Source organism: Zonotrichia albicollis, chromosome 3, assembly GCF_047830755.1.
Source record: "Zonotrichia albicollis isolate bZonAlb1 chromosome 3, bZonAlb1.hap1, whole genome shotgun sequence".
NCBI classification, from domain to species: Eukaryota; Metazoa; Chordata; class Aves; order Passeriformes; family Passerellidae; genus Zonotrichia; species Zonotrichia albicollis.
This window is the reverse complement of record NC_133821.1, coordinates 86,512,955-86,537,969: the sequence shown is the minus strand read 5'-3', so window position 1 is coordinate 86,537,969 and position 25,015 is coordinate 86,512,955. Positions and strand designations below refer to the sequence as shown.

Sequence of the window (25,015 nt, the reverse complement as noted above, 5' to 3'; positions counted from 1 at the left end):
TCATTTTTACAGAGGTGGTGGCAGGGACAGGCTGCAGCCCTGCAGGTCACCCTGGTACCAGAGTGGCACAGCCTTCCCAACAGGTCCTGGCAGTCACAGCCTGGAATCCTCTTCCCCTTCTGGTGTCTTAACAGAAGTGCAAAAGTACAGTGCATTGTAGGAAATTTCTTTTTTTTTTTTTCTAAAGGAGACAGCTAAAGAGTAATCTTTTTTCTTATCTCATCAACTCGTGTGTTGTGCTGCTGGCAGGAATCCAGAACTTCATCTTCTTGGAAAATAAGCGAGGAGAAATGTTCTCCCCATCATCACAGGCATTGTCCCCAGTGAGCACAGTTCTGAGCAGCTGTAAGACCAGGCTAGACCAACAGCCATCTGCATCTGGGTTCAACTTTAAGAGGTTTGGCTATTAAAAAATACCTGTCAGAGCTTCCAAAAGCAGCCAAACTTTCTGATTCTCAAAGTGCTCATGTTTTTCACTTAAAAAGTTAACATGGATGCCTAGCAGACTTACAAAATAAAACACTAACAAAGTAGATAAGAAGAGTTGGTAACTCCTTCCTAAAGCTTAGCAGCATTAAATATTTAAGGTTTTTCCCATGAGAGCTAAATGCTTGGCTTGTTTTTATGTGCTGGCCCTTGACAATGGTTGTTCTGCTCTTTGCACTGGCTGTGCCCCCTCATTCCCCTTCTGTGCTCCAGCTCCCAGCAGAGCTGGTGGTGCTGAGCCCCAGATGGGGCTCTGATAGGGGAATCAGCAGCTGCCTCTTCCATCATCTCCAAGCCTGGGCTACAAAGCCCTGTGCCATCTCCAGCTTTCCCACCTCCTGTTCTGGGCTCCAACTCCCACACCAGCGCTGGAAGGTGTCACCTTACATCAGTGACCTGGCATGTGTAGGCAGCATGCCCTGCTTTCTGCACATTGGTGAAATTCTAATTTTCTCTGTTTTATAGCAGAATTTCCCTTTTAATAGAAATTCATCCCAATATCTCATGATAAAACATTAGGTGGAAAACAAAGCACTACTCAGGCCAGTCTATAGATTCACTCTACCCCATCCTATTAAGGATGGAGAGACCTTTTCTTCCTGACCCCTCCCTATCACTGGGGAATTTGGGTAAGTCTGTTTTGAGGGTTTTTTTCTTTAATGCCATGCTAAAATTTTGTTTTAGCCACATGATAAAATTTTAGCCATATGCTTTAGCATATGCTTCATGCTTTTGCAATAATTCCCTCCCAAAGATGATCTGAATGAATTGATCACTGAGTTCGCTGTGAACAGCATCACTTCAAAGAGGCTAAAGCAGCTGCAGCCAAGCAGATAAATATTTACAGGTATTTGATCAGTTTCCCCAAGAGTTATGTACAATTTGTAGGTGTTAGTCATTAGCTATTCTGATTCCAGGACTGATTGAATGCCCCCCAAACACCAGACAAGTGTCCAGAAACCCAGTGGGAGCTAAGAATCTTCAAGACAATCCTCATACAAAATTTAGAAGCAGATAAAGGATTTTTTTTTTAAATCTTCCTTTTTCTTTTCTTAATTGGCATTTGACTGTAGAGATAACACTGTTCACACCCCAGCATGTTGATCCAACTGGTTAGAAAATACACAGGCCAAGCAAGAGATGAATCCTAGAATGGTTTGGGTTGAAAGGGATCTTATAGATCATATAGTTCCAACCTCCTGGCATGGGCAGGGAGGCCTTTCACTAGATAAGGCTAGAGAAGCAGAAACAAAGCAGTGAACAGTGTTGGTTCACCCATGGAACTGGCTGGCATAGTTTGTCTTGATTTTTGGACAAAAAGGGTAAATCAGGAGACAATGCTGCTGCATGGAGTGCCCTTTTCAGTGGCAGGTTGCAGTAGAAGGGAGCCCTTTGCTTTCAAATGTGGATTGATCACCTGGTCAAGGCTTTGATGGAACACTGAAAGGTGAACCTGTATCTGAAAATCCCAGTTGTGTTTCTTTACTTTTTTTTCTGAAGTATTCACTGAGCTCATGCAAGAGGCAAACTAAACCACTCTCCTCGTATTTCCTCTGACAAAAACTTGGTGTTTGTCTTTCAGAGATCCCCGTCTCCCATTGTCACTTGGCTTAGGCTGCTCTGAAAGTAGTTAAAGCCTGTGCCTTTATACTTTGCTAAGGTCTCACAGTGTTTTAATAGTCAAAAAATGTTTTACCAGAGCTGGCATCTTTTGCTGCGTTATTGTTTTAGTTTTCTTTACTTCATGTCTTATTTATGAATAGTTTCAAAACAGGCCAATGGAAATCTTCAAGTAAGTTTTTAAACAAGTTTTGACAATGTTTTTGGGTTGTTCTGAGCTAAAAATAATACAAATCAGCAGGTACAGACTGGAGAACAGTGCCTTCAGTCCCTAAAGGACATTTTACTGCATTTAATCCCTATAGGAAGACAAGTAGAAAAAAAATTAAAACTGGGTAGCAGTTCCATATGATGCTATAAAGGCCGAGACTTAGCTGAGCAGTGCCACTGTCTTCTCAGAAAAGAAAAAAAGCATGGTGTCATGGTTTGAGCCTGGCACAGAGCCAGTGCCCCCCATGAAAATGCCCTCACCCTGGTGTCTGCTGTGAGATGTGACCAGGAATAAGCAAAACAGGCTTTAGCTTAAACATAAAGAACACTTTATTACCTAAACTACAGGAAAATAGGGAAAAACTATAAGGAAAAGAAAAAAAAAAAAATTGAAAACCTTACAAAAACCACTTTCCTCCTCCCCACTACCTGACTTTCCCAATCCGATACATTCTCCCAAATCACTAACTGCCCAGCCTGGCACCACACTTTAGTATACTCAAACTTCAGTTCATGAAGAGGAAAGGAGTCCTTCTTGTTCCATAGGCTTCCCCTGGAAACACACTGAAACCTCGTGTGCTTCCCTGTCACTTCGGCACCGCCCGGAAAAAAAGTCCTTTTCCCGCTTGTGACATCTTCCTTCCATGCCCAGTGCTCTCACCACTGTACATGGACCAGAGCTGCTTTTAGGGTTGTCTTTCAAGGATGCCTTGTCTCACTCCAAAAAGGCACAGTCTCTGGTTTGGGACATCTGTCCCCCCCATATTTTTCCAACCCCCTGGGGCCGAGGGGTCCTCACGATGAACCCTCCTGGTTCTGAGCCACTGCTTCCCCCTAAGTGCAGTCTCTGTGTCACAGGAACAACTGAGTCCATGGCCACAAGAAAAGTCCAGCCAAAAGGCCACTCCAAATCATCTCTCCCCATTCAATCATCTCCACGTTCTTCGGGCCAGGTCCTTGTCTCATCTCATCTCATCTCATCTCATCTCATCTCATCTCATCTCATCTCATCTCATCTCTTATCTCCCTTCTTATTCAGCTTCGAGGAGGATTAGCATTTTTTGCAAGGCCCCAATCATGAAAGAAAGGGGTTAAAACTTTCAGTCTCTGTCCCGGAGCTGCAGCACTCCCACACACGCTGCCCACACGCTGCCGCTCCGGCCGGGCACTCTTCCCCCCCTTCTCCTCCTGGGCCAGCTGCTATCACATTCGGTGTCGCCGGCTCTCTCTCTCTCCCTCCTGGGGGGGGTGGGGGGAATGGCTGCCCGAGGGCTGACTCCCTGGGGTCTTCCACCCTTCCATCCTCGAGGGCCTCCTCACCTCCCATCTCTGTCCAGGCCCAGGGCCTACCACATGGCTGCCCCTCCCCCGCCCAGCAGCAGCGGCTGGACAGGGGAGGGAGATCCGACTTCTTCTCCACGACGTCCCAAGAGAGCCTGCCAGGGGCAGAGCCCTGCTTTTTAACCCCTGTGTATTCTCGGAGGTGTGTCCAAACCCCACTGGCTACACCAGGTGTCAGTATCAAACTCAGAACATTCATTGGTTTGACCACAGCATCCCAGAATTCCCACTCCTTCCTGGTCAAACCACCACACATGGTCTTGTATTTGATAAAAAATTAGACGGATTTTTTCCTAACTGCTACATGAGGCTAATGGCTTCACCAGCAAAGAGGCAGGCACAGCTTGCTGATGCTGCTCCAGTGGGAGACTGAAAAATATGTTCCAGAACAACTTAAAAATGGCTTTCAGATCTCCAGCCACTGACCCAACCTAATTCCCCAATTTGTTCTTGGACTCTTACATGTTTTGGGGTGTCTGACACTTTTGTGTAGGTGTGCTTTGCCATTGTAATTTCGTTCTTTGGTCTCACCAATATGTTTGCACCATTTCTGTATTTTGGTTTTCTGGGCAGTGAAAGGAACAGTCTCAGTTCCCTCCAGGTATTTACTTTTCTTTTATAGAGACTGTAGAGTGACAGTCACAGGAGCAGAGATCAGGCAGCAACCTCAGGCAGCAGTCAGCTCTGAGCAAAAATACTTGGAAAGCCTGTAAAATTTTGGAGTGTTTTGTTCTGTTTCACATGCGTCACACGACAGTGTCATCATCACAGATTTAAAAAGCAAAAGATTTATCCTTTCAGCTTTGAACAGCCAGCAAACTCTCAAGAATAAAAGGTGGGGGAACATGGAATTCATGGTGGCATACAGGCCATGAGAGCCATTTCTTAACCTCTCAGCAGGGGACTGGAGAAGTGCACATTCTACACATACACATAAAATTAAATACCACCTATGTTAACATTTGGAGCTGGAACAGGAATTGGAGGGGGAGCTGGCTCATGGACAAGAGAAAGCAATGAGGAGCCTGAAAATAACATTCAGGTTTTGGATAACATTTTCAAACTTTGTTCTGACCCTGAATGCCAGGCTGTGAGCGCAAGGAGCCTTCCCACAGAGGGAGCTCTCCTTGCTTTGACAAAAGGGTGAGGCTGTCACTAGAAGAACAATTGAGCAAGGTCTGGTAACTGTACCCACTGAAATCCTAAGTTGTATCAGAGAACCCAAAGATCTTTCTATCTGTTGATGAGCCCAATCATGATCATTTTTAATGGCCAGAAAGCAGAAAGTACAGAAGGATCTAAAGCAGCACCTCGCCCTCTCCATCAGTTATGATTATCAAAACAGAAATAGGGCTTGGGTTGAGTACAGGCACAGAAGTTCTATTTTCAGGAGGAGACAATACCAAATGCTCTTTCAGAGAAAACAGAAAGTTGAAAGGAAACTTTCAGGTTGAGACCCCTGTGGCAACACAGGAGTGGCTCCTGACGTGATCCACGTGGCCACATAGTGCAAGCAGCTGGCTGAGCTCTAAGTTTTGCATTTTTAAGGCAAGACACAGCTCTGGATGGGGAAATGGAAAATTGTAAAATGCAGTTCCACTTCAGCTGTTACTGCAGACTTTCCTTCAAGTTTACATTATAAATGCAGTACTTAATAAGAATTGGAATTTTAAAAAGAACAAAATAAGATGGCTCTCATATGGGGAGTAATGCATGTTTATACTTTAGGAGCAGGAAAACCTCCATGAAATTATGCTGGGAAAATAATAACAAACATTGTTTGTGTATGGTCCCTGCACTGCAGCAGCACTTCAGCACTTAAAAACTCCCTTTCTTCAGGGGTATGTATTCTTGAGTCTGGCCCACAGAAATAACAACTACCTGCTCAAATGTCTTAAACCATACATTTCCTGAGGGGAAAAGATTATATCAGCTGAAAACCTACGTGTTATAGTCATTTAAAATACTCTGTTAAGCTACAGTCATTTGAAGAGTTCACTGAAGGATATTAGGATATTAAACATGAAAAGCATTGCACTGTATTGTTTAACTGAATCTGTGTTTTCATCTTGTGTACTTGGAATGCTGGTTTGCAGAATGGAACATATGTTCATGTGGGTTTTTATGCCACATGTGGATTATTTTTTTAAATAAATGAAATTATATAACAACAATCCCACACATATACTTGGTTGCAACATTTCAAGGGCTGGTTAAAATTCTCTTAGAATGCACTCTGGCTTCTTTATTTCATGGTCAGAGAATATTACACTCTACCATTTATACTCAACTTCATTTTAAGATTAATCTAGTTAATTTAGCTTTAAAGTAGCATTATATATATTTGTATTATAGTTTGTGGAAACCTGAGGTTGTAGAAATAAGTTTTTAATAATCATTCCAGTGTAACTGTTAGGGAACCTTACATTGCAGATCCTCAGTTTCCCACAAAGTTCATCAGCCACTCTTCATAAATGCCTCACTTTGGTGTTTTGCAGTCACGTATACAACTCTCTCCTTTGCATTAACACAGTTCTATATATTATTTTATTTTGCAGTTCTTTCCATATGGAGATGCTTCTAAGTTTGCCCAGCACGCCTTCCGAACCTTTGATAAAAATGGAGATGGGACCATCGACTTCAGAGAGTTCATTTGTGCCCTGTCCATCACCTCACGAGGCAGTTTTGAGCAAAAGCTGAACTGGGCCTTCAACATGTACGACTTGGATGGTGATGGTAAAATTACAAGAGTGGAAATGCTGGAAATTATAGAGGTGAGATCAATATGACACTCATGAACGTCACAATGTTAATAAAATTTGATTCCTTGTTCACACAGACTTTAGATTTTAGGCTCACCAGAGGCTGTAGGGTACATTAAATGCACATTACATATTAATCCTGCACTCACTGGTGCCCAAGCACACTCACGTGTTTGTTAATAGACGCAATCTTGGAGAATTGCAGAGAGTGCATATGTGCATATAAGCTTTTAAATATCCAAAGATTTTTTTTCCCCTGATGAATGGATTAATCACAAGAACAGCACAGGATTTACAAAGCCCATCTCAGTCACTTGACACCCATGCAATTATTGCACTGCAGCCCAAGTAGCTGAAGCCTTACTGGAGATTAACTTCAGATGATTACAGAAATTTACAGGGATAACAACACGCTATTTTAAGTGAGCTCTCACAGATGGGCTTTAAGATGACCACAACTTGTAAGAGGAAGGATAAAGTTTACCACCTTCGTCATCTGCCACAGTAGTTAATACCAGATTGTCCCCACATGTACACACAGAGACCTATTTAAGGGTGGCGACTTCTAAAACAAATTATTCAGAATTTATGTGAAATATTTCATCTGAACAATTGATACAGAGAGTAAGTTACAAGAGTTTTACATTGTGAAACAGGAAGCCAAAGAAATTCATTCTGGGATGCAAACTGTAACCACCAAAATAAACCTACATCTAAAGAAAGTAAAATATATCCTTCCTTGTTTTGCGTATCTGGCCTTTGGATCCTTATAAAGAAAAGCAAAAAAACCCCTAAAACCAATCTTTAGAGAAACTTGCAATCATTTTATTGTTAGAACATATTTCCAGAATTTGATCACATCCAAAAATTAGATTGAATTTCATGTTGAATTTTCCATTTGGTTTTTTTCCAAAGGCCATCTACAAAATGGTGGGCACTGTGATAATGATGAAAATGAATGAGGATGGCCTGACGCCTGAGCAACGGGTAGACAAGATCTTCAGTAAGATGGATAAGAACAAAGACGATCAGATCACACTGGATGAGTTCAAAGAAGCTGCAAAGAGTGATCCGTCCATTGTATTACTCCTGCAGTGTGACATTCAAAAATGAGCTCGTGTACGACGCGTCATAGACTGCACAGAAGTTTAATGTTCCATTCAGTTTGCAGCTATTTCCACACACACAAAATTTTGCTTGGACTACCTATAAATGGACTTGCTTCTTGTGTTTGAAACACTTGTGTGCATGAGAATGTCATTTGCTAAAGAATTTTAAAAGTATATATTATAAAAATAAACTGCCACAACGTGATGTGTGCAATGTCATTTCATAACAACCCTCTTTCCTCTGAATCTTGTGCAGCAGGCCTGTGCTGCAGTGAATTATATTATTTATTGTTCATGTTTTACTGATGCTAGCTCTGTGTCTCCTAGACTGAGTAATGTTAGTGACACTGAATTCCCATGGCAATGTTAACTGTTTATTATAAATCATGTCACCATTCTGCTGTAAAGTAGTACTGGACAGACAGAAGGGAAGAGCTTCTCGGCTCCCAGGTCTGGTCCACACGTGCTTGTATTGTCAGTGGATATAAATGTACTTCATTTGCATGCCTTTTAGGTTTGCCTTAATTCTTACCTCATTTGCATCCCTTCAATATGGAAAGAGCTATGTCAGAGGAATGCAGTATATTAAAAAAAAAAAAAAGAAAATCCTGCTAAAATTAACCCTTTAATTAAGAATATATATAAATATATATATATATAATGTTTAAAATATTGTTTTATTGCAAGTTTAAAGGTTTTATTGGAAGTGTATTGATCTTTGCCAGAATTTTCAAAAGCTTCCACAGAGGTTGCAATATATATGTCCCAAAATAAATTTATAACATTTGACCTTTTCCCCTAATTCTTATTTCATGTCTTCAGCATGGTAATAAAAAAAGAAAAAGTTCAATCTCTTTAATTATCTGTCACTGCACACTGGGAAATATGTATTTCATTATTGAAGCATGAAGAAAACTACTTTACACTCACTCACTAGAAGAGTCATATTATACAAAACCAAAACTTGTAGTTCTTGTATTTAAGGCTGGAGCAGCTGTTGATGCTCTAAGATGCTACTGCTAAGATTTACCAGCGCAGCTACTAAACCTGTGCTGATTTTTAAGCGGTGTAAGTGAAATACAGTTTATTTGCTCACCCTAAACCTTGTTTTTAATATTTTTTCCTTCCTGAAGTAAGAGACTTTCCTCTTACCATCTGATACTAAACTACTCTGTGTTTAATATAAACAGACATGATGTTAAAAATCACTACTGATAAATTAACCATGAAGTATGATGATAAAGGAGTGATAGTGAGACGAACCAACTTCCTCTTCCAATTCTGTGTGCACAAATCAAGTTTCTCTCTATCCTGTGACAAACTCTGCACAGCCTTGGGAAAGAATGAACTACCAGACTGCAGAAACTGCAAATGAAAAAACTCTATATGCCCCATTTCCCTGATGCTTTAAACAGTTGGTTGCTTGCTGGATTAAAAGAAAAAAAAAGCAATCTGAACACCTTATAATTGCATGTTTGATATTTCTTCCTTACCTTATGAAGAAACAGGACCTTACTTTTAATAGCTAAAAATTAAACAATAAAACATGGCACAAACCAAATAATTCTCTGTATTTCAAATTTAAAAAGCAAAGCTTATCTTAAAGGGAAAAGGAAACAAGCAACAAAAAGCAGTGTTACACAACTTGCTAAGAGTTGTTGTGGGGGGATCACAGAATTGATGGCTGCCACAACCACAGCCATACTGTCATTTTTGGGTTGCTTTGTATTCCAAACAGCAAAAGCACAAATGTCAACTACAATTTTTACACTAGAATTTTACTACAGACTACACATATAATAGTCTTAGCAAATTAGGGAGAAGTACACTTCATGCGTTTGGCCATAACTTAAAATACACATTCTAGAAACTACATGTTTCTGAGAATTATATGCTCACATTGAATACTTCTCAGATTTTATTCCTCTAGTTTACATACATGAGAAGCAATTTCTCATTCTGTTTCCCTGCACATTGAATTTATGTAGCTAGACAGGCTCCATTTACTTTAGTGCAGCATTAAGATGCACTGCCATTTAAAATGGCCAACAACTCATAAACACAGTCAAACTCAAAAATGTAACATCAGCACTGCAATCTTCTCTCTAGGTAGCCACTATAGTAAACTATGTATTTAAAAAACCAAGAATATGATAGGTTGGAGACCTTAGTAGGATCACTGCAAAAATAAGTGCGTCCATGCAAGGGCTTCAGTAATTGTTTATTCAGAATTCATTCTCTACCATGAAAATATGCTTATAATAATTATACAGTCAAGAACACATCTTCATCAAGTACAGGGGTAGAGTAGAATAAATACAAAGTACTGATTTGAAAGAAAGACCAGAATTGTTGCCAGCTCCTCCAATATTTCAAGTAAGTCTATAAAAGCTTGGGAGAAAGCTGGTGTTAGCTCTGTAGGAATTAATTAATTTTCCTTAATCTCTTTTTTCCACACAACTCATTATAGAAGACTAATGAAGATAAATGCTTTACTCTTTCCTGCCTCTGCACTTTTGCCTTTTTTTTTTTTTGGATACTGAAGAGAATCAGGAGGAAATAATGCAATGCCATTTATCTCATACAGTAAAAAGGTCTGAAACCTACCCCAATTGAATCATAAAATCAAGTCAAGCTCCACATGTGGCTCATGATCATGTCCTAGAATCAAAGAATTGCTTGGGTTGAAAGGGACCTTAAAGATTATTCAGTTCCAACTCCCTGCAGGCACATCTTGCACTAAAAGAGGTTGCCCAGGGCCCCATCCAGCCTGATCTTGAGCACTTCTAGAGATGGGGTGTGCACAACTACTTGGAATAACCTATTCCAGTGCCTTATCACCCTCACAATAATTTATTCTTAATATCTAATCTAAATCTACTATCTTTCACTTTAAAGCCACTCTCCCTTGTCCTGCACAACAGGCCCTTGTAAAAAGTCCTTCTCCAGTTCTCTTATAGCCCCTTTAAGCACTGGAAGGTGCCACGATGTCTTTCTGGAGCCGTCTCTGGACTTCCTAGATGAAAATCTCATTTGTCTCCATAGCAGAGGTTCTCCAGCCCTCTGAGCATCTTTGTGGCCTCCTCTGATCCTGCTCTAACAGGTCCGTGCTCTTCCAATGCCGAGGACCCCAGACCTGGGGGCAGTACTCCAGGATGTCACAACAGCAGAGTAGTAGAATCACCTCCCTCAACCTGCTGGTTCCAGACAAGTTTTGCCAAGCATGCACTTCACGTAGTCCTAAAGGTGTAAGTACCTTGAATTATGGAATTATAGAATTGTTCATATGGGCAAGGACCTTCATAGATCTCTTTCCCAGCTCCCTGCTTGAAGGAGATACAGGAGTCTATTCAATAGACTCCAAAAACTTCCAAGGACAGAGATTTCACAGCCTGCTTGTGTAACATGCTCAAATGCCTCTTACCTTCATCAGGAACAATCCCTCCTGGTTTGCTCAGCCAGAACCTCCCCACTTCAATCCATGGCTGCTGTCTCCTGCAGCATGCACATTAACAAAGCCTGGTCCTGTTTGTCAGTAACCTCCTCACAGTGCCCAGTGCCGGGAGTCTGCCCATTACCCTGGGCTGTCTGAAGTCTGCCAGGAGAGGCAAACAGCCTCAGGGCCTGGTGAAAAGAGCACAAAAAGCTCCCTTCAGCCCCAGCTGTATCTGTGTAACAGTGGAAGCTTCCCCAGTTATGGATGACTCCGTGTAGAGCTTGCTCCCCTGCAGCTGGTGGATCACTGAAGCTGTGCCAGAGGCCTCTGGACAGCAGGCAGTGCTGAGGGCAGAGGTGGCTGTGCAGGTCACAGGGGTGCCTGATGCCTCTCTGAGAGGCTGGGGCTGACAAAAAGTTATTTTGGAGAGGGTGTGCTGTGCTTGAGGAGCTGTTGCCAGGTGGAGGGGCTTCAGGAGGAAGTGAACAGGCTATGTGGCGTTTCAGTGAGCAAGCAGCAGGTAAGTTATTTACAGAGATGCCACAGTATCAAGACTCCCAGGAGTCTCAAACCTCCATTGTAGTGGAGAAGCAGGTGGACTCAGAACCCTGCAGGGTAATTAGTCAAGGGTGTTTTATTCAAGGGTCTGCTCAAGATGAAGGCTGGAAGCAGGTCACTCCACATACTGGGAGGAGGTTCCTCCTCCTCCTGAAAACAAGTAGGATTGGAACCTTCTACAACAGGTATGAGCTCTGGAACAAGGCCAGACAATGAGGTAGGCGAAGGTTCTACTGGGACAGAGGGGCCTCCTGAAGCAACATCTCCTGTACCCTGCATCAAGACCTCCTCTGATAACAGCAAAAGAAGGGCAGCAGTAATAGGAAACTCCCTCTGAGGGAGGTGAGGGAGGGCCTGACATGCATACCAGACCCAACTTATGGTGAATTCTGCTGGCTCCCAGGGGCATGGATAAGAGAAATTACTGGAAAACTCTCCAGTCTAGTAAGGCCCTCTGGTCACTATCCACTATTGGTCATTCAAGCCAGCAGTGACAAAAAAAAAAGAGAATTCTAAGGACAATCAAAAGAGACTTCAGGGCTTGAATTGAAGGCTGAAGGATCAGAAGCACACGTAGTTTCCATAATCCTTTTGTTAACAAGGAATAAGATTTGACAGCAATAGGCAGATCCACCAGGTCAACACACGGCTCCAAGGCTGGTGTAAGCAAAAAAATTTGGTTTTTTACCATGGGACGATCTATTGAACACCTGCTCTACTGACACCTGATGAGATGTACCTATCTCAGGGAGGGGAAAAGCTCTAGCACAGGAACCAGCAGGGCTCATTGACAGAAATTTAAACCAGCTTGGAAGGAGGACAGACAAAACCAGGCTTGCCAGTGGGGAGTAATGGAATGGAGTGGTTTCTCAGTAAGAACTTGAGAAAACTACTGGGATCCCTCCACCTCCTTCAGGTTTGTTGGCTAGAAAGCACCACAGCTGAAATGTTTCTATGCTAATGCACACAGCATGAGGAACAAGACCATCTCAAGCCTTTGGCCCAATCCCAGACATCTGGTATCACTGGCATCCCTGAAACTGTGGGCTTAGTCCTGTGACTGGAGTGCCCTGTTGCATGGTTACAGGCTCTTCAGGAGGGATGGGCAGGGCAGCAGTGGCCAGGGTGGCACTGTAAGTCAGGGATGGAGCCTACAGTTGGAAATGGCACAGCTGAAAGCCTCTAAGTAAGAATCAAGGGACATACAAATAATGCAGTGTCATCTTGGAAGTCTCCTATAGACCTCTGGGCCAGGATGATGACACTGAGGAATGCTCTCTGAGGAACTAAGGACACTTCCAGCTCAACTGCCCTTCCCCTTATGCAGGACTTCAACTTGCCAGAAGTCAGCTGGTGGGTGCCTTACAAATCAGCATTTTTTATGGATCCATGATTCTCTAAGGTGGATTTCCTACCTAGCTTCCATATTTTAAAGAAACCTACAAGTTTAATACTGTACTGTGACTGAAAACAAATTACGCTACCAAGTCAAGTCAAAACTTACACTGTAATAAGGTTTTATTGAGGAACTGCTATTTAGTAAAAAGTGCAGAAACTGTTGAATGTTGTTCTCTGAGTAGTCTCAATGGCTCCTGTAACCATGTAACATCAAAAACAACAAACAATCCCCAAAAACAACAACAAAAAAGAAATGCAGCTGAACTCTAAAAACTGGGGGTTTTTTGAAGAGTTGCCAAAAATTTCAAGTTCCTGGAGAAAAAAAAAGAAAAGGACAAGAAAAACAGGTTAATTTGAATGAGTTTGAAAAATCTGCTTCTTCTTTCTCCCTCTTATCCCCAGTAAATGCTTGCAATATCTAAACAAATCAAGTTTAAGTACTCTGGTCCCAGGGAAATGTGGAAGGGGAGAGAGAGAGGGCACGCAGACCCAACAAAACACAGCTCTACAATGCTGTAGAAAAGTCAAAGTATTACTTCCCAAAATTCTTATTCTACTTCATTCCTATATATTGGAAAGACTGTGTCTCTGTAGTTTATTATAATAAAATTAATATTTAGAGACTTATTCTGTACCTGGAAACTCAAGAGTGTGTAAGAACCAGTTCACTGGAATTAAGAATCTAGTTTATAAAGACACAGCTTGCTGGGGTTTAGAAGCTCATGTCCAAAGACACTCAAACCCATTAAGAAAGGAATGAGAGAACTATTTTCCCACCAAGATAATATACTACATATAAAATTTTCCCTTTTCTCTTTATGAAAGTGTAATTTCTAATAGTTGCTCATATTCAGCTACTGTGGGTGGTTTCACTGGAAAATAAATGAAACACATTTTTCTGCATATATTACTGCACATTTAAGAAATAAAGCACAGCTAGGAAGAAAACAGTATTTGTAACTTAATGCTGATTTTAAGTGTGTAGAGACACTAAAACATTACCACAAGTAATAGTTCAAACACTTTATTAAAATATTATTTATAGTTATACAAAATATATTTCAATATTTTCAGAAGAAAAATCAGAGCAACAGATAAAAAATTCTACAACTGGTAGCCAAAAATATCAACAGAACATTCAAAATTTTCTCCTTATCCAAACTGTGCTTATTCTTCTCCTGTGTACACACAGTAATCCTTTAAAAAATAATTAATAACAATACAGAAATATCTTCCTGAGAGTATCTAACAATTTAACATCTTTTTCAGAATCAGGAAACAATACTTTTACATATATTATGACACATTTGTCCCCAATATAATACCATATTCATACAGAGATACTTATTGATCTTCATCTCTGTTATTCCTATTTTGGAAAGTCAGTGCTCTTTGGTCTCTTGGAGGGTCTGGCATACGGAGGATGTGAATATGGGGACTCGTAGGCAGAGAACTAAAAATAAAGGATGCATCATTTAAACAGTGTTTCTTCTCCAAGAATTTCAGTACTTCCATTTGATTCTTTAAATTACGTATTTTCCTTTAAATAACTCCACCTTTTTTCTTTGTCAGTTTTAAAAAACAGTAACATAAGGTGAAGCTTAGGCTTCACTGAACTGATCCTGGGCCTGAGTTGAATAAAACCTTCAGGTAAAGACAAGCACTCATTTCAATCATGTGATTTCTAACAATTAAGACTGCCTTAACTAGAGAAAAGCTTCTTTTACCAAAACCTCCAAATGAACAAATGATGGAATACAAGTAAGGATTTGCCTTACAGATACTGAAGTAACACACAGTATACACACATGTAATCAATCCCAACATACCAAGAATTAACTAATTTACCAAACATGATTGTCCTAAATGGATTTTTCTTGAAGTTGCCCCCATATTTTTCTTAAATTTAACGTCTGCTGAACATGAAACATGGAACAATGTAAGAAATTCAAAGTGAACCTGAATTACTAATTTTTTTAACGGTAATTATACAAAAAAATCCTGCGTTGCTTACTAGTTTTAGAAAATCTCCACAAAAGCATTTCCACTGAAATAACAACAGATACCACTACTCTGCTTTTTATATACTTTAGTGAGGGAAGACAATTAGGAATAAATCAACTTCTTTTTGAAGACTGCTTTAATTACCCTCCCAGGCTTCACTAATTACACTGGGTTAACAGAGAGGAGCTGGCTGCACCAGGTTAGAGACACGACTGTCCCCTTAAACTGGGAATGGCTCTACCTTTATACAGAGGTTTTGAAAGAATTCTGAACCACTAGATGACAAATTTAAAAGATGGTGTAAGCTATGACTCTCTAGAGATCAGCAACATTAAAACCCAGAAAATGAAATCAACTCAAATGACAAACCCCTTTAAAGTAGTATAGCACTAACTGAAAAATTCCTTCTTTTGCTATTTTTGGGACAGGAGAGGGACATACAAAGCTAGGCTAAGAAGAGCCTGTTTGACAAAATAAAACATTTCTAAAAGTTGTTATTTCAGATAAACTGTTCCAAGTCCCAATGAATTACCATTATGTTAAAAAAAACCCTTTAAATTCACAGAACTGCTTCAATTTTTATGTTCTACTGTGACAAACAACAAAATTTCTTTCTCCTCACATTCAATTTTTTCAGCTTACACTCCCTGCAATTCTTCTATCCTGAGATAAACCACAAGAGTATTACCTCATGCTCAGGGGGGTGAACAAAATGAACTGTCGATAGGGCTGAAAATCAGCCCTCTCCAGAATCATGTCGATGGCAATTCTTCTGTTAACCATATCCTAAAGACAAAAGATTTGTCAGGTAGTGGTACTGACAGTAAAAAATACATTAGAAAGCACGATTCTAGAAAACCTACCAGAATTAACTGCTATACAGTCAAGGCTAGCTAAAGAAAATATCTAACTAAGACTAATAAAAGCTAAGAAAACCTGGAGAAACATTAGGGTAAAAATCCATAAGCCTGGGAAATTCTTAGACTGTACTTTTTAGCATACATGGGCAATGAAAAGCTTCTATTAGAAACATCACACATTCATCTAATTACAGTGTTTTTCTATCGTCTTTGATGTACATACATACTTTGATGTACTTCTTACTTTATTGGTATGCTGAGATGAACTGTACTTTAGCTGAATAATATTTCCTGTAAAATCCTGCCTGAAAAATCAGCTGAAAGGATTTAAGGGTTCCATGAAACCTATGATATTATGGAGCTTGTTTTTATTAGGACTATTATTGTTAATATCACTATTACTATTTTGAATGGAACCTTATGCATTAGGCTTACTGAAAAGGATGAACAATAGGAAGCTGTTACTAGGAGGGACCAACCACGCTCTACTGCTGTGCCCTGCTGCTCAAGAAAGCAGAGATCTCCCACGAAAACACACCATGGAGTCCTCATGTGGTAGGCCCTCTGTGACTACACCAAAACCACAGAACGTGTGGACAGTAGGGCTGCATTACTGGCACTGGGGTGCAAAGACAAATTGTTGGAATAATTTATGGAATAGATGACATGCAAGCCCTTTGCAAGGCCTACAGTTCTGAGAATCCATCCTTTTCTGAAAAGATGGGCAAACTTCTCCACAACTAACTTTTACAAGAGGATCTAAGATTTGAAAGTTGTCTGAAAAATGATGTTTCACTATCTTAGACGCATACCGTCCTTTTTAAAATTCTTTAATAGAAACTCTATTATCTTTGTTCCCTCTAAGTGATTCCTAGTAAATAAATGACTGATGAGGAAGGGACACAGACAAAATTAAATAAGGCAGTATCAAATCTTTGTCTCACAGAAGTAAATATTTTCTCAAACTCATACCACCTTGCATATTTAATAAATAGGAAATAAATCTTAAAAAAAAGGAAGTAAATTTCAAAATGGGTTAGTGGCCTGTCCACAGAAGTTGTGCACAAAAATAAGATTTATCAGTTTTATCAACATTAGTATTTATTGTTCATTATTCTGCATTCCAACATCTTGGAAAAATTCTCCTAGCTGAAGTATGAGTTTCTATAAAATGAGTAGCAACAGTGAACCCAATTGCTAAATTTGCTCTGAAAAAACCCACACTGACCTCAAAATTGGCAGAAATCAAAGCACATGTCAAGCCCAGAATGTCCCAGCAACCTGCAGAGTCAACCTCTGACAAATGCAGTACCAGCTGATTTATTATTTTTGTGCTGAACGATGGTTTGAGCACGTAAATTAACAGAAAGGCTCATATTTCTGGATATCAACTTCAGAAACACAACAAGCTTCAAAACTCACCAAACAAAGTATACAAGATCACTAACAGATTTTGTTTTGGGGGATTTTGATTTTGGTAGGGGAGCTTTTTATAATTTGCAGTCAACCATAGTGGTTTTAAATTTAATCAAATACAAGTAACAACACAACTATTTTACTAATTTACACAAATCTGAATGGAAGATATAGTTTAAGTTTAAACTATATACCATGTAGACATCAAATTCATCCATGCATCTGAAAGGAGATTCAGAAATGTTCCACAGAGAAAGAATAAAACAAACTGTGGAGAAGGAACGTTCACCTCCTGATAAGGATCTCAGATCACTACGGGCAGCTCTTTCTTCCTCTCGAGGCTGAACCTTGAAATAAAAATATTGGAACAGTTTTTAAATCTGAGATGATGACATACTAACACAATCATAATTTTAACAGCAAACACATTATACACGAACAGAGATCACTTCAAAACACTTTTCTGCATTTCACTGCAACTGCCATTCTAGAATGGAATGGCCCCTAACCATTCAGTAACAAATTTCTAAGATCACTAAAATTTCTTCAATCACAGTCATAAACACTGAACAGATTAAATGACTTGCCAGAGTTTGTTATTCAAATCTCTATTTCTAATAGCTGTTACACGGTGTTTAATAAATGTCAACAAATAAATGTTTACATAAGAGTAAAATCCCATGGTTACCAGGAACAATAAAAGAGTAGGTAATTGATTTACAGAAGAATTTTAAATGAGGAAGGGATTCTTTACATGGAATACATGAAACATTGTGAACAGCCATTTGGTTACATTGATTATAATGACATCTTGTGGTGCTCCTTCTGTAAGATGAAACTTGGGCATTTTCTTGCCCTGCAAACTGCATTGCCTTTAACAAGTTAAGCAGGCAAATAAGGATTCTTTTGAAGTGGAATCTTTCTTTGCAGGGAATTGTTTTCTTTTTGCAACTTATATTCCTTGACTAAATGCAGATCTCTTTTGTGAGATATGTGAGACATCAGCTATTGAAAAAATATATTCTGATAAAGCCAAGTAAAGACTTCACATTTTATGGCCTGAGTTTAGTTCTTCAGATACATGTGCTTCACCTGTCTAATTAGGACTGTGACATATATTTATGTTGTCACTGCACATTTTTCCCCTTAATCCCTAAAACTGAAGTCTGCCACAGAAACAAAAGTAAATAAATCCATGATAAAACTTTTTGCGATGTACGTTAAAATATACACAGAAAAAAACCCACCAAAGTTTACCTTCATTAAGTTGTTTAAATAACAACCAGAGCCATTAAGGACCACACAAATACTGCTGAACTTCCTATCAATGATCCAGGAATGAGTTATTTTGAAAGACTGGATGACCAATTCACATTTATTACTTGTCATCTAGCAACCATTTAAAATAGCAATGTTTTCTGTCCTTGCTTGTTTTCAATAACATCCTACTGTTACTAAATGGGACTAAAGAAACTTATTCGACACCTATTTGTTGTGATTAAGCAGACACTTCTTCATTGAGGCTTTTGGAAACTCCTCCAACATGTGTCCCACTCCACAGACAAAATCCAGGCATTTTTGCATACTTTTTCTGCTGAATCATTGTTACATAAGTTCTTTTACATATTACGCATACATAATATGCCCACTCTTAAGTTTAACCTTTGCAATGACTGGTTTTGTTAGTTACATAACTTCGTCAGCATTCTTGTCCTAAAACAATCATTGGTCATCTCTACTGAGGCCTACTGATTGGAATATTCAAACCAAGATGGGTAGGGTAGGGGGTTTCCAAGCAGCATAACTGGTATGCATGACAATCTCCATAGTTTCCTAACCAGAACATTAAATTCCAGCAATTTCTTGCTGCATATTTCAAGCACAAAACTCCTAACATTTCTACACCTTATACTTCACAATTTTCTACTTGTAATCATAACTACCTCTTTTATATGATTAAATTGATTACTTGATCAGAATATGTATAACATTACCACTTAGTGTATCACCTTTTGCAAAGGGAAAAACAATTTATGCTATCATTTGCAATGCATTTGTAGTATCTGAGACTAAAATAGATAATAATTCATTATATATTATAGTAACTGAAGAAATATAAAATAACTTACTGTTATGGAAAGTGTCTCATTCTTGTGATCAAACTTTATATGTCCAGAGCAACCTCGAACACGTAATAAATGCTCAAAGTGGAGTCTGCATCGCATAGAAAGAGTCCTTAAATCAAGCAAACAAACATTAGGGGAGCAAGTTTTTAAATACATGAAAAGTGATTTTCATGCACAACAGATTTTCATCAACAGTTCCACATCATTAAGTATTAAGCCCTCCTCCAATAACAGTATTCCCCCAAAAATCAACTGCAGTCTCAAGCGGGCAACATTAGACATACTGGAGAGAATCCTTTTGAAGAAAGGAAACAACAAAAACCTTCATGGATAGGCATAAGATATTAAGGGACTGAAGCAAAAAAGAAGGGATGTACACAGATTAATGGAGAAAAAACTGTCGAATTATAGAATCTGAATCAAGAGCTTCAAAATTTTCAGCACAGAGCAGAGGAGAATCATTTGGCCTAAAATGAAATTACAGGAGCTCAGCACTACTGATTATAATCAATAAAAATGACTGACAGCCCAGACTATTACAAGTCCTAAGATGTTGTTAACATTTTACTGATCACAACCAGCATTCAAACAGAACTGCCTTGGATGAAGTCATCACAGTTGAGGTCTTTGGGATGAAACAAAATACAGGCTCCACTATCTCACTGCTTTTCCAGCTGTCAGTCCAGGCTGCCTCTAAACTCTCAGGCATAATAAGCTTGAAAGTGGTAGCAATCACAGGTTAAAAAGATTGTTGTGAACACTGTCTCAAACTCACTTTAAGAACTGCCGATACATTTTGAGCCTCTCTACCATCACTGCATCCAGCAACCCAATAAATCTCCGTAAGTTCTTTACTGTATTGCTTGCATCTTCGTACCTTTCCTTTGCATGCTGAAACTGCCTGTCAGAAGCAAGGTTTGGAGCATTAAAACTGAGCAATTGTTTTAAATGCTGAAAATAATTTTGATAACCAAAATATTCAAATGTAAACTTTCTTGTGATAATTTATGTGAAAGTTAAATGCATGTGATAAGTAAGACAATGTTCACAATGAAATGTGGACAAAAATTAAATCTTAATTCCATTTTTAATTCTTCTGAAAATAAATTCTTTTACCAGGGAGAATGAATGACTGGTTTCTCCACGGTCAAGAATATCTGAGGGGAGTGCTTCCTTGAAATACACTCAAGGAGCTTCCCAGCTTGTGCATTAGTTAATCAAACTACAATTATGCTTAATCCTCAATGCATCACAAAACAATGTGGTGAGTTAAATTCGTGTTGTTGTAACCGGGATACTTCAAAACATTAAGAGAATGTCTGATTACTGGTAACATCATATATGTAGCACACATGCTTCTGAAAAACCACTGGAAGGTGTTTCAGGACTCTTAAGCCTGTTCAGTACTGGGAGAAGGAGTACAAAACGTTTCTACAGCTTCATAGATAGCTTAAGGAGTAAAACAACACATAAACACATAGTGAGTCAGTAAGAAAACTCTTCTTTCCCCTCTCTTTTCCATCCCACCTGAACTGTTTTAGACAGTAAAGATGACTTACTGGATTATTTCTTCTCTGTTTCCATGGCGACTGCTTTCTAAATTTATCTTCTCTCTCAAGCGATTCATTTCTGCATCAAGACTTTTAACAGTTCTGCTGACCCTGATGGGCTCTGAGAAGATTTGCCTTGCTTTTGCTGTTTTTTCCTAAAGGAATGTTTGAAACTCAAACAATTGTCACATTTTTCAAAAATCTGTTTACTCTTCCCAATAAGTATTTTATGCTACAAACTCCAAGCAAGAACAGTATTTTTGTGTTCCTTCTGTTTTCATTACAGCAAACCCAGTTAACAATTTTATTGACAACATTTATACATGAGTAGTTATTTCAGTGCCAAGAACTGTATCCAAGATTTTTAATACAATCACAGTTATTTAACTAATGCAGACAAATAAGGAACCAAAATCACCATATTTAAATAGGGCAGTCTTCCAAAAGTCTTTATGGATGTGATTTCAGAGTTATTTAATAAGGCTCGATTAGGTAAGTCTTCAAAAGACCAGATATGGGGCCTGTACAAGGAAAACCCTACCACCAAAGAAACCAAAACAGTATTATTCAATTTAACTTAAGCCACAAATTTTAAGTAATTTTAATCTTCTCATTGCAAAACATGGAAGAAATGTTCCTAGATGGATGAACTCTAATTTATCTGTCAAGAGAGAACTGGTGTCCTATCAGAAAAAAAGAGGTCTCAATTCACTTACACAAAATTCCTTTACTTGCTTTAGATAGTCAGTGTAGGACATAGCTGAGAGAATACTCAGTGCAGCTGAGTATATTAATATGGTCTGTATGTTATACAAGTAGAATGATTTATGATTAAATATTAGAAGAATCATGACCATCTGACTTCAATAGCTAAAAAAAACCCCACCACACATACCTCTAATTCCTTTTCTTTGGAAACTAGTAAATTTTTGTGCTTATTTATGCAAGCCACGTGTTCTCTCTGTTTCTCCTCATAGTGCTGCAAATGGCGTTTACTGTTTTCCACTTCTGACTCAGCCTGGTTTAATTCAGCCTGTTTGGAACAAATCATGATGTGAGCTGTTTGGAGTAGATTCCTGAGAATCTCTCTAGTGTTTACTGGCTTCTCAGAGGTTGTTCTAACTTATTTTGGTTTCAGTAACACTGCTTCTAGAGTCTGGGAGCTTTAACAGAAGCTTATGAGAAAGTCTATGCTCAATTCTGACAAGGAACAAATACATGCAATGATTTTAGGAATTATATCTTGAGGTGATGTTTTAATCTTTAAGAAAAGCTATACTTTCTCCTAAAGCTCAAAAAAATGCATTTATTTTTTACACTACATTCTATCTGGAACTTCAGATGCCTGTGTGATATCAGTCAGAACTGCATTTCTGTGTGGAAATTCAGTATCCCGCTATAGCTGTAATACACAATCATAGACTCATAGCATAGTTAAGGCTGGAACCTTTGAGAACATTAAGTACAACCATCAACCCAAAACCACCACCATACACACCACTAAACCACATCCTGCAGTACAACAGCCATACACTTCCAGGGATAGTGATTCCACCACTTGTCTGGGCAGTTTGTTCCAATGGGTTACAACCCTTTCCATCAAATTTTTTCTCCTTGTGTCTAAACTAAACCTCCCCTGGGCTGCAATTTGAAGCCATTTCCCCTCCTTCTGTCACTTGTTACCCAGGAGAAGAGACTGAGCCCCACCCCATTACAACCTCCTTTTAGGTGGTTGTAGAGACTGCTAAGATCCCCCTTGAAGCTCCTTTTCTCCAGGCTAAACAGTCACAGCTCCCTCAGCTGCTCCTCACAGGAACTGTGCTCCAGACCCTTCACCAGAAACCTCTGTTCTATGTAAGTACTGATACCGCTGAAGTGACATATCTTTCCAGAGAAGCAAAGAGGTATAAAGAATGACATAAATTAGGACACATTTTCTTCTTCATCCCAGTCAACTAGATGGCTTGTCTTAACAAAAATAAAAGCACCAAACCAAACAAAAAAAAAAAAAAACACAAACCCAAGAAACAACTCAAAACTCCCAGAACAACAAAGAAAACCAACCATCAACAACAATAATATATGCTCTTACTTTTTTCCAATTCTATCTTAAAAACAAAACTTGCTACATGTCAACAGTTAATTAAGCAACTGTAGAACACTTAACAACATATCTGATTTAAAACCTCTTCAGGAATTTCACCGGTTCCCTCAATTGCATTCAGTACTCTAAATAATGAGAAATGTTTTCATATTCTGAATAAATCTCTTTCCATACTGAGTGGTTCTTTTAAAATAGATAATATCTCTAGAATTTCCATATTAGACACATGAGAACTAACACATTTATCTGTTGCTTTGCTGCCTTGTTTTCTTACTCTTTTTGTTTGCTCTTTTAATTTGGGCTGACTACACAGCAATTTACAGTTTAAATGAAACACATAAGAGATTGCCACAGTGATCTTTTAAGTTTTCTTTATTTCATCCTTCTACAAGTTTACAGTACTATAAATGTCCTCAACTCTTAGTTCTGTTTTCTATTTTCAAACCATAAGTTCTTTTTCCAAAGTGAGATTGCCTTCCATTTGCCAATATCAAAATTTGCATGTCACCATTCTGCTATTTGCCTTAAGTCTTGCTATTTTTCTGCTACTTCCAGGTGCCTTCTGTAGTCTTGAATAATTAAAACTATATACTGGTACCTTCTGCGATTATGTAACTTTATAAAATAACAACCAATTCATATAGAACTTCAAAAGATATTTTGAGAAATGAATAGTTATGAACATTCTTAGCCAAGGTTTCTTAGAAACAAAACAAAAAATGTGATGCACGAGAAAGGAAAGTCAAGGAAACTGGTTTTCCTGCCTTTTTACTCCATGACTAAAGACACCTGGAAATGAACTCTCTTTAAACATAAAACACTACAGTTTCTACACATAACAATCATCATCACTTTCAAAATTTTGCGAAGCTCATTTCCCAACATGTTCTAGATGGAATGCTCCGTTTCCATCTTCTAGGTAGACCTTAAGAATAACAGGCAACAGTAAGTTCTTTTCTTCTGCCTCACCTCTTCTTAACCTCATTCCCCTTGACGCACAAATGGAACAAATCAAAAATACAATATAAAATTATTGTTACCTTAATTGGGCCAGCAATTTCTTCCACTTGATGAATTTTTTCTTTCACCTCTTCTAATTTTTTTTCAGCTGCTTGGAGATTATTTTTCAGTTCTTCCATTTCTCTGCTTTGTAGCTGCATGTCTTGTTTCACAGATTCTATTCTACCCTTATTTTCTTCAGCTTCTTCTTGCTGTCAAAAGGTATTAAAGTTAAGAATAATAAAAAGAGACACATTTGTAAACTACTGTACCAGATTTTTTTAACTATCACTATTAGGGTACATTATTACATGAAGTTCTCTGTAACTCTAATAAGAATAGGAGCAGCTCAATGTAAGTGTCACTAAAGCTCAAAGGAAGAGACTGACAGACCTTGTAGGAGACCACTAAATCAAAGTGCAAAATAAAAAAGGAACTTCATATTTATGTGACTGAAAATTAAGAGGATTTTATTCAGAGTTGTGATGAAAAGACTGAAAAGAACAAGGTAACTTCCCTCTGGATCTGTGGCCAATATACATCCAATACACAATGCAATACAGGAAGAGTAAGTGAATTGTTGTTGTCTCCTAGAAAATAACATCATTCCTAAATTATCATCATAAATACTTTCTGATTCAAAAATATTGCAAAACCTGGAGAAAAAAATTAAATCACCAAAAATAAATAAAATCCCTCCATTTACAGAAATGTTTAGAATTATGGCAAGCATTCCATTCCTCACAATCCAGCTTTGCTTATTTCAAAGCACTGCTAACATTAAAAGACATTGTCCATATGCTAATTAGACATAATTGCATAACCTGTTCTTACTAATATATGGATGTCCGCTGTCTGGTGCTCTTCCACGTTTTCAAGATCTGCTATCTCTGCATTTGCTGTTTTTATTTTTGCCTGGGAAGAAAAAGAAAATACATGTTCTGAAGCTTAACTAAAGAGAAAAGTTCACATTTGTTTATTTAAGTCATCACAGGAAAGAAGATACTTTTATTTTTTAGCTTTGTTAGTGACTAAC

At 38.6% G+C, this 25,015-nt stretch overlaps 2 protein-coding genes across 7 annotated transcripts in view; one reads left to right on the top strand and one right to left on the bottom strand.

Moving 5' to 3' along the window:
- Positions 1 to 8,134, top strand: part of VSNL1 (visinin like 1) — an 87,942-nt gene extending 79,808 nt beyond the window's left edge. For both annotated transcript variants that reach the window (XM_005489739.4, XM_074538068.1), the window contains exons 3-4: positions 6,216 to 6,431; positions 7,335 to 8,134. In XM_005489739.4, coding sequence (XP_005489796.1) covers positions 6,216 to 6,431; positions 7,335 to 7,532 — 414 coding nt within the window. In that variant the 3' untranslated portion in view covers positions 7,533 to 8,134. The remainder of the gene's footprint in view (positions 1 to 6,215; positions 6,432 to 7,334) is intronic.
- Positions 7,623 to 25,015, bottom strand: part of SMC6 (structural maintenance of chromosomes 6) — a 46,183-nt gene continuing 28,790 nt past the window's right edge. For 3 of the 5 annotated variants that reach the window (XM_014268983.3, XM_005489735.4, XM_074538066.1), the window contains 9 exons: positions 24,814 to 24,894; positions 24,021 to 24,191; positions 21,772 to 21,909; positions 20,886 to 21,031; positions 20,102 to 20,227; positions 19,330 to 19,435; positions 17,395 to 17,547; positions 15,613 to 15,710; positions 13,929 to 14,373 (listed from right to left, as the gene is read on the bottom strand). In XM_014268983.3, coding sequence (XP_014124458.1) covers positions 14,265 to 14,373; positions 15,613 to 15,710; positions 17,395 to 17,547; positions 19,330 to 19,435; positions 20,102 to 20,227; positions 20,886 to 21,031; positions 21,772 to 21,909; positions 24,021 to 24,191; positions 24,814 to 24,894 — 1,128 coding nt within the window. In that variant the 3' untranslated portion in view covers positions 13,929 to 14,264. Of the gene's footprint in view, positions 13,233 to 13,928; positions 14,374 to 15,612; positions 15,711 to 17,394; positions 17,548 to 19,329; positions 19,436 to 20,101; positions 20,228 to 20,885; positions 21,032 to 21,771; positions 21,910 to 24,020; positions 24,192 to 24,813; positions 24,895 to 25,015 lie in introns of those variants that run through there. The other 2 variants (XM_026795146.2, XR_012579688.1) reach the window with 2 other exon arrangements.